We start from the raw sequence: 10,170 nt of genomic DNA, 5'->3' as shown, positions 1-10,170 counted from the left end.
TGTGTCACAATGTACCAGAGCGCCCGATGACCACCCAAGTTATTAGAAGGGAGCCAGTGCAAAAGATTACTCATTTAGAATGGCTAGTTACAGATTTTATTTGGATTCTGAGTAACAAACTGAACAGGATTTGACTGCTGATGTAAATGGTCTGCCTGAGAAAGTGTTAATATTACCGATCATGCTCGGAATACTACAGAACGAAGCAGTTGTATTTTTTTGGAAGCAGATAGAACAATCCATACGGAAAGGTGGGGGTTTATTTCTAAATCAGGAAGTGGAATAATACTAGGCTAAGACGGTATATTTTACATTAAAGACCACCTAATGGTAGCTTTGTACCCTCAAAGGACAGTGCTGTCTTCAGACCTCAAACTATATCTCAACCTTTACTGACTGCCTCTGCCTCTTTAATAATGGAAAGCAGGGATTTGCAGTTTGTACCTTTTTATAGCAACTGATGATGTAATAAAATGCCAATAATGTAATAGCTGCTAATTTTATAATGCATTTAATGTATTAAATTGCCAATAATGTAAAATTAACGCATAACGAAATAACATGAATAGTGTAAGAACTTTAACCAATCATTTAATATTCACTGTATTTTCATGCATATCAAGTATCATGCTTCACTATAGTAGCGGACTACACACCAAACCCCATTCCTAAATCATAGCTCTAAACCGGACTTTAGCAGTAATATCAAGACTTTCAAATTACACAATCGACCCCCAATACACACCCACAACCCCAGTCAGTCAGTGAGGCCGTCAGTTATTGAGTGAGTCTGTCTGTCTAAATGTGTGTGTGTGCATCAAATCTTTTAGCAAAATACAAAAATTCCAATGCAATGTTTTTTCATAAATATAACCCTGAAAACAAAAATGAATCTTTAGGACTTCACGAAATGGTCACCTAAAGTGATTAGGACATTGTGTCATGGTTCCCTGGAGGTTTTGTCTAGTTCCTGGTTTGTCCCAGGGATGTTAAGATGTTCTTGTTCCTGAGAACATTTTAGGATGTTCATGGGACATTGTTTCATGGTCCCATAATGCTTAGGTTATGAGTGTACTGATATACAGTAAGTATGATGCACATGACATCCCAGCAACTTTGAGAACTTTATATTGGAGTTGTCCCCGTTGAAATACAAGACAGGCTATGCATATTCATGAGGTCGATTAATGTAAAATAACTTAGCCATAGAACACCCCTCATTTTTATATCATAGTTGTGCCTGTTGTTCACACACATACTGTATCTGCCCTCTATTTGGCAGGAATGGTTCCACCTGAGGGGGGTTGACATGTCTCCACTCTGTCAGAACGGAAGTGCATACGTTTTTCACAACGCATTTCAAAATGAAGGATATTTCACGCTGAAACCCTCAAACACCAACGGTACCCACTAAATTGGATTATATTCAGGAAAACATTTTACAGCTTTGTCATTGTATTTTTTAACAATCATATTCATTTCTTAAACTGAGTATACCAAACATTAGGAGCACCTTCCTAATATTGAGTTGCGCCCTCAGCCTCAATTTGTCAGGGCATGGACTCAAAAGCTTTACACAGGGATGCAGCCCCTGTTGACTCCAATGCTTCCCACATTTGTGTCAAGGTGGCTGGATGTTCTTTGGGTGGTGGACCATTCTTGATACGAGAAACTGTTGAGCGTGAAAAACGCAGCAGCATTTCAGTTCTTGACACGCAAACCGGTGGGCCTGACGCCTACTACCACACTGTTCAAAGGCACTTCATTTTGTCTTGCCCAGTCACCCTCAATGGCACACAGACAATGCATGTCTCAAGGTATAAAAATAAAATAAAAATCCTAATAACCTAAAGGGACACAAGATGTCTTGTGAGAGTACATACAGTCCTTGAAAAGATACATCTGGTAGTTTGCTGGTAAACATTCCAGTAATAAACCTGTCCTTTGCAACCATAGTTGTGGCATGTAAATACAAAGTGTTCAAGTGTGTGACACTTAATAAAGCTTGCCATGAGTGATTTTAGGTCATTACATTGGTTTGTCATTACACTAATTAAATGTTTTAGGACAATGTAATCACTGCATAATTAAATTTACATTATGCACATGTTTACTTTGTTGCTACACACCTGAAGGTAAAACAAGTCATTGTCTTGGTAACCTTACTGTACACACTGCACGAAGGAATTATTTCTGTCAGTGGTCCAAGGAGGTGTGTGCACATTCTGTGAGGTGATTGGCTAACAGTAAAGACCGCAAGAGAAGCTCTCATCTTGACGATTGTTTGCCCTTCAACTCGATCCTGGATGAATCCATTTTTAAGTATGAAAGATACTCATGGAGAAAAACATTGGGTGGGTCATATTTTAAGTAGGTAAATCACCAGTGTCCACATGCAAGTGTTGAGAAAGTCAAGCTGGTACACTAGACAGGATGTGTCATTTCTCATTTTTCTTGATTAAAGTCGTCCTAACAAGTCACTATTGGGGAAACACCCTTGCACAGCCCCCATAAAACGGTCAAGGACTTGGGTGGAATCACTAAGGCAAGATACTACCATTACATAAAAGCGCAGTAGTGTCCAGATGGCATTTCAGGTTAACAGCTCTGTGCTGCGTAATCAGTTATAGAACAGCAGGTGTTCCCCATGGCTTAAATACCCAGAAACATGGGATTATAACAAATTACAATGTGTTACTTTATATTACACCACCACCCACGATTGACACCATTAGCTACTTATGACTGTGATAGCACTGGTCAGACAATTGTGCACAAAGACCTAGCTAGACATTTAATTAAAAGCAAATAACCTTTTCAAATACAGTAAAAAAAACAAGACACCAGAAACATGCTTCATGAAGGAAAGTAGCCATTTATTTCATTTCTTTGACATGAGGAATCAGTAGCCAACCTCAAGACAGAATTGAGACAAGCTCCCTGTTCCTCAGGATGTCAGATGCATGTTGATAGAGAACAGGAGGGGGATTGGGGAGGAAATAGAAAAGGCACTCTTACTCACAGTAGCCAGCAGACTAGTCTTCGAGTGGTAACAGGAAACAAAACCAAAGCTCCAAGGGGAAACCCCATCCACACAAGAGACAGCTTGTAAACAAGGCTGGTTTCTCTGTACAACACCAGCCAAACTTAGCCATCTCTTCATGTAAGGATAAGGTGGGGGAGTTGGGCAAACAGACTTGTATGGTTAATACAATCACACCCAAAATAATCTGTGGTCAAAATAGCAACTCATCACATCAGCCAGTGACAGTTCCCTGTGGAAGCAGACCAAAGCTTTTCTGTATTACACTTTGGAACCACGAGAGAAAGACTGAAAAATGTTAACTTAGTAATGGCATTCAGTCAAGTCAAAATGTGATTAAAACTTTTAAGCTGCCTTCTGAAGCCATGGCAAGTTTCAGAGAAAAAAATACATATTAAAAAAAGGTTTATTTTATATTGTTTGCCAGTAGTAAGAGCTATGCCATTGTGGCAAAGACAGCTCTCCTTCAGGATAAAAATTGGTTTATTTGTAGCTACAACTGCCACCAATACACAAGGAAAGAGGGCCTTGACCTTAAGCCATTTTATATCAAATGGAAATAACAGAAGGAAATTAAAATACCTTTTGAAGGAGTTGTTTAAAATTTAAACTTCAACATTAGGACAATCCAATGAGAATATTTTAAACGATCACAAGTATAAAATCAAACACCCCTACAGACTGTCGCAGTGACATAATCAAACACCCCTACAGACTGTCGCAGTGACATAGCAGCTTCTGACTTTTCTGTATTACATCAGAAAACAGCACAGACATCTGCAGGGCCATCAGACTTTACTCTGCTTATTCAAGAACTTGACAATAAAAATGGGTTTGTTACTCAGCATGCAATGCATAGCATTTTTGAAAAATAGCAACCACTGACCCTTAAAAACGTGCCCTTTGTATATCCTCCACAGGATAATTGAAGTCAAAGCTTGAAAGGTGAGGGAGAATGATTATGGGGGTCACAAAACCAGACTTAAAACATAATAAAAAAAATAAAAAAAAGAGTCTACACTAAAAGGAAGATTAGGGGCATTACTGTTTGGACCCCAGGAAGAGTATCTAAATGGGGATCCCCAATCAATACTACATCCCTAAACTGTTTGCTTTGAGTGGTGTCCTTTACATCCATAGCACCAGTAAATTAACATGATACATGTGCAGCCTTGGTAAGTCCGACTTAACGGTAACAAAATATTCCCAAACTGATCAAGTATAAGGACAGCTAAGGCCAGATACTAAAAGTGTAAATACTGCAGTTTGGTTAAGGCTGGGCAGGGGCTAGGAGTTGTAGTGTGAGGGACATCAGTAGAAGACCAGGGTACTTCAGGACCTCCTCAAAGGGGACAATGAAGCACATTTCAGTGATTCAGGTAGCTAGCTAACACCCTTTTATTCTCTTAACATTACTTTCCTGAAATATTTGAGAACGTTAGAGCTTATACTGCTAACAGCAAAAAGACAGTACAGATAAGAGCAGAGTTAGGGGGGGGTTGGGGTGCATTTTGAGGGAAGGTGGAGGGGTAGATCAGGTTTTAATATGCCATTAAGAAGGAAGGGGGTTTAAAGGGCCTTTCACCCCAAGACCATGCAGGCTTCTCTGTAGTATACACCAACAGGCCTGGGGGAAAAGCTTGACAGGTTTAGTATTTGAGCTTTTTGGGCACCTCCCATGGGAAGGATTCCCGGCCAAAGTGGCCATAGGCAGCAGTCCTCTGATACATTGGCTTCTTCAGCTCCAGCTCCCTGGAATACACAATCGATTCATTTTAGAGGCCTGTCACAGGAAATGACCTCAGAGCAACAGTTAACCCTCAAACCAGCCAATAGGGAGTGTCGAGCCACAGCAAGAAAACCATGATCAGAAGGGTTCATTAGGCCAGCTTGTAAAGAAGGGTGAGTGAAGCGTTGACACTTACCCTGCCAATCAACTCATCCTTGAGCAGTGTAGGGACTGCAGCTTGGAGGTGGAAAGCACACTGATCTCATTTATAAATGGCATTGAACTTTAACAAGGTCTGAGAAACCCTATGACCTTCCAATTGGATGAGCAGGAAACCTTTAGTCATGCTGGGTAATTAAACATGCCATCTAGCAGAAGCAACCTCAATGCGCCAAGCTTTAACATTACATACTGTACAGGTATTGAAAGCAAGACCGGTTGGGTGCGAAAGGGGTAGAATATCAGATTCAGCAAACTGATCACAAGCCCTGATTGACAGAGCCAAACAGAAAGCAGTATGACAGTAATCATACAGTAAAGGCTTAGAACCATCTCTGAACACTGGCTGTGATAGTTTAGGCAGAACAGAAAGACAGGAAGCGTGAGCAACATGAGGGAGATTCGGATAGAGGCATATACTTTACCTGACAATGACACCAGGACGAAGGTCAAAGTTCTTCTTGACGATGTCCAGTAGCTCCCTCTCACTCTTCTGGGATGTGCCATAGTGGAAAATGGAGATTGAGAGGGGGTGTGCCACTCCGATGGCATAAGCAACCTAATATAGCATAGATGGAAGAAGAAACATACAGCAGACTTCAGGTTTGATTTTGTGGCACCCCTTCACGCCTATGATTTCTATGCATGAGGTGTATCAATAACCCTGCCCTGCCCTGCCCTCACCTGAACCAGGACCCTCTTGCACAGCTCTGCCTTAACCAGAGACTTGGCCACCCAGCGGGCAGCATAGGCAGCAGAGCGGTCCACCTTAGTGTAGTCCTTCCCTGAGAAGGCTCCTCCACCATGGGCTCCCCAGCCTCCATAAGTGTCAACAATGATCTTACGGCCCGTCAGGCCAGCGTCACCCTGCAAGGGAAAGGATGAATAGTTCACGGTCATTCTTTTACCAAGACACAGTCAAAAGTTATTCTACAAATTGCAAAAATAAAGAAAAACCCTTGAATGAGTAGTAAGTTAGGACTGGTACTATAATTCTAACAGTAGTAAAAAATATATATACATATACATATATATAAGTTAAACAAGCTTGTCCATCAAAGTTACTTTAGCAGCCCCCCCCAGTCCTACCTCCACCCCTTAGTCTCACCTGTGGGCCGCCGATGACAAAGCGTCCACTGGGCTGCATGTGATAGATGGTGTCATCATCCAGGTAAATGCAGGGCACCACAGCCTTGACGACCTTCTCCTTCAGAGCATCACGCATCTCATCCAGGCAGATGTCCTCATCATGCTGCACAGAGACCACAATGGTGTGGACACGCACTGGCAGCATGGCGCCACGGTCCTGGCGGTACTGAACGGTCACCTACACAGAGAATGTCAGCAGGGTGGTACAACATCAGGCATGGATTAAAACTAATTCAATGCTGGAGATACTGTTGGCCACAAACTAGGTTGGAAAGAGTGCAATATTGCATTTCTTATTCACTTATCTGATGCGTGATAAATAAGCTAGGACAAACTAGTTTCAGGCACTTCCTCAAGTTAACCTAATGTAAATCACCTATCAATTACACACTGGCAGCTTACCTGGGTCTTGGAGTCAGGCCGGAGCCAGGGCAGGGTGCCATTGCGACGCAGTTCAGCCATTTTAGCATTGAGCTTGTGAGCGAGCATAATAGTGAGGGGCATGCACTCCTCAGTCTCATCAGTAGCATAACCAAACATCAGGCCCTGAGGATAGAACACACAGAACTGTTACATCAGAAAGGAAAGCGATATATATATAAATATACAAGTCAGATAAATGTACAGCTAACATATACACACGTATACACACACATGTATACACACACACATGTATACACACACACACACATGTATACACACACATATATGTATACACACACACACATATATGTATACATACACACATATATGTATACATACACATATATATACAGCTAACATATATATACAGCTAACATATACATATACAGGTAACACATACATACACACACATATACAGCTAACATATATACACACACACATATATAGCTAACATATACACACACATATACAGCTAACACACACACACACACATATACACACACATATACACACACACACATATACACACACACACATATACACACACACACATATACACACACACACATATACACCAGATAAATGTACAGCTAACATACATACATACATACATACATACATACATACATACATACACACACACACATAAGTCAGATAAATGTACAGCTAACACTGCTACTGTAACCCAACACTTACCTGGTCCCCTGCCCCTATGTCCTCCTCATTGCGGTCAATGTGAACACCCTGGGCAATGTCTGGAGATTGCTGCTCTAGGGCCACCAGCACATTGCAGGTCTTATAGTCAAAACCTTTGGAGGAGTCATCGTATCCAATGTGGCGGATGGTGTCACGAACAACCTTCTGATAGTCCACTGTAGCACGCGATGTCACCTCACCTGCCAGTAGGATCATCCCAGTCTTAGCAACAGTCTCTGAGAAAGGTGGAAGGGGAAGATTGCATAACCACATCCTTTCAGAGGACACATCATCAATACACATCTGGAAAAAACTTAGGGGAATGTTGCCATAATATAGACCTACTACACATTAACAAGATGCATCAAGAGTTTAATGAGCTGCTTCATTGATGTGGTCACAGCTGACTCCAGGGCAGCTAGAAGTTACATCATACAAAGGTCATTTTTCTTACCACAAGCAACTTTGGCATCAGGATCCTGTTTGAGATGGGCATCAAGCACTGCATCACTGATTTGGTCGCAAATCTTATCTATATATAAAAAGGGGAAGACTAGAGTTGGCACCACTACTTCACAAGTCTACAGACATTTTGTACAACGTTATTGCTTGAACAGAACATGTATATCGTCTGGCATGACTGATGGGAATTATTGTTGTGCTCTTCTGTTTGGATTATGCTTGGCGCGATTGTATGACAGGCTACGCAATGGTCTACTGACTGCAGTTATGCACATATTGTACCATATCTCAGGATTATGGCGATTGTGGGAGAGGCTGAAGCGGGGAACACCTTGTACTCGCAGCCGTACAGTGGGGATAAACCCGCCACCATTTCCGCGGGTTCACGTGTAAATAAAAACGTATTTGTTTGGACGTCTTAAGCTAAACTATGACCCGTCGAGACAAGGGTGGAACAATTAATACAGTCTCTGTAGAGGTCCTTACGTAGCAACAAACGCTAGTATAGATCGCGTTCCCCGAGAGCACGCGCGCAAACTAGTCCGTATCTTCGAAATATATTATGGCTCGGTCCGGGCAAAAGCGTTATTGAATTAGGCATACTTATGACGACTCGAGAACATACATGTTTTTTTAAGCGACTCAATCCCTAGGACGGATGTTATTGTCCAATAGAGGACATGTGAACAACGCTCAGCAAAGTAGCTAACGTTAGCTGGCTAATAAACCAAGAAGCATGCAGTTGGGCCTCACATGCGGCTTTTATGCAATATGGTTTGATCTGCAGGTAGTTAGCTAAGCATGTTAGCTAGCAATCTAGGCGAAGCACCACCGACTTGCATGTGTGCTAGCAAGCAAACGTTTGTTACCTATATCTAAATAAATAAGTACACAGCAGTCATACGTTTTTATTATAGGGTGTATTTGTAGCTAGTTAGTTCTTACCAGGGTGTCCTTCTCCTACCGACTCCGAGGTGAATAGGAAGCAGTCCTCGTCAATAAGGGAGTTATGAAAACCGTTAATTTGTCCGTTCATCATTGTTAGTGTTCTTCGTTTGGCAAATAAAATAATGCCGTAGGTAGCTAAATTATGTGGCTTTTATTAATGAATTTATCGTGTCCTCCTGCAACTTCTCCTCAATCAGTTCATGTCATGCATTCACGATCTTTCCTTCGTGGCGCTCGAGTATTTATTCACAAATTCAGAAACGTCACTGGCTTGGGTGAATTTTGACTCTTTCAATTGTCCAGCCTACAGAGTAGGGAGCGTCTGACGAAACAGTATTACACGTGGGGGTGGAACCAACCATTGTATATTGCTTTTGTCGAATTGACGTCAAAAGTTGTTTTGGTGCATTCTAGCTAACCCTAACCGATTTCCTAACCTTAACGTATTCCTCCCAACCTGCTACATTAATTCTCCTAAGCTGTTGCGTAAATTATTCTAAACCTGCGACGGAAAGTCAATTTTTGACAAAAGCTGTATCCCTTCGAGACGAAAACCACCACTGACCAGGTGGCTCTACTGACAGCAAAGGTTTTGGGTATAGTGGTTCCTCATTCTACTTCTCCTGTAATCGAGTCATCACTGTAGGATTCGATTGCATCAGCCGTCGTTTATTGATATATGCACGTTTTGGTGAATTGCTTCGCCAATTTAGGGAAACTACATTAATTAGGGCACAATATTGCTACCGAGTTTCCCTGTAGCTACATAAATTGCCTGTATTGGTGGAATAAATGGTGAATGTGCAGTTTCACATCGATAAATTAATGGCAAATAAGTCAACAGTCTTTAGTATAGCCTATAGGTAGGTAGGTACAAGCTGAATAACCAATCACCAAGAGAAATGTTCAGGAGCAGGGGGTATAAAAAACAAACTGTAAAGCCAGGAATACAGTTGTTTTGTAGGCTGTAATGTTGTATATAATTTACAAAATTCTGTAAAAGTATGATTTTGATGTTTTAGGCTCCCGAGTGGCACCGCTGTCTAAGGCACTGCATCTCAGCGCTAGAGGGGTCACTACAGACTCCCTGGTTCGAATCCAGGTTATATCACAAGCGGCCGTGATAGGGCGGCGCACAATTGGCCCAACGTCGACCGGCTTTGACCGGTGTATGCCGACATTGTAAATAATAATTTGTTCTTAACTGACTTGCCTAGTTAAATAATACATGTGCACAGTACATTTATTTGCATTAAGCAATGATGGGGATTTCACATTATAATTTCACATTTAGTTTTTCTTTGAACACTGTAAACTGCAGGTTTAAGACATTCTATTTGGCATCTAATCTTTCGAATTTAGAAACAGGTTGGTCAAACAGGTGATCAAGGTCCAGCTATGAAATGTGCAGCCTCTCAGTACTTTTTGAAACCAAACTCTTTTACGGGCAGTTAAAGCCACGGCAAATCAGTCAATGTACAAACATTGTTAATGTTATCTG

At 41.5% G+C, this 10,170-nt stretch overlaps 1 protein-coding gene across 2 annotated transcripts; it reads right to left on the bottom strand.

The window, feature by feature from the left end:
- Positions 1-2,855: 2,855 nt before the first annotated feature.
- On the bottom strand, positions 2,856-9,210 carry LOC118358378 (S-adenosylmethionine synthase). Of its 2 annotated transcripts, XM_035736144.2 has the most exons (8): positions 8,667-9,206; positions 7,714-7,791; positions 7,260-7,495; positions 6,543-6,686; positions 6,100-6,318; positions 5,676-5,858; positions 5,417-5,550; positions 2,856-4,795 (listed from the first exon to the last, which is right to left on the bottom strand). In XM_035736144.2, exons 1-8 carry the CDS (start codon positions 8,758-8,760, stop codon positions 4,693-4,695), a joined length of 1,191 nt encoding a protein of 396 aa, XP_035592037.1. In that variant the 5' UTR covers positions 8,761-9,206; the 3' UTR covers positions 2,856-4,692. The 2 variants fall into 2 exon arrangements, with proteins under 2 accessions (XP_035592037.1, XP_052334810.1); XM_052478850.1 differs by lacking the exon at positions 2,856-4,795 and having other exon boundaries at positions 5,413-5,550; positions 8,667-9,210.
- Between the last annotated feature and the right edge of the window lie 960 nt (positions 9,211-10,170).

The sequence above is a fragment of the Oncorhynchus keta genome, chromosome 25 (genome assembly GCF_023373465.1).
Source record: "Oncorhynchus keta strain PuntledgeMale-10-30-2019 chromosome 25, Oket_V2, whole genome shotgun sequence".
In the NCBI taxonomy this organism is placed as follows: domain Eukaryota; kingdom Metazoa; phylum Chordata; class Actinopteri; order Salmoniformes; family Salmonidae; genus Oncorhynchus; species Oncorhynchus keta.
This window is presented reverse-complemented; position numbering and strand designations above follow the sequence as displayed.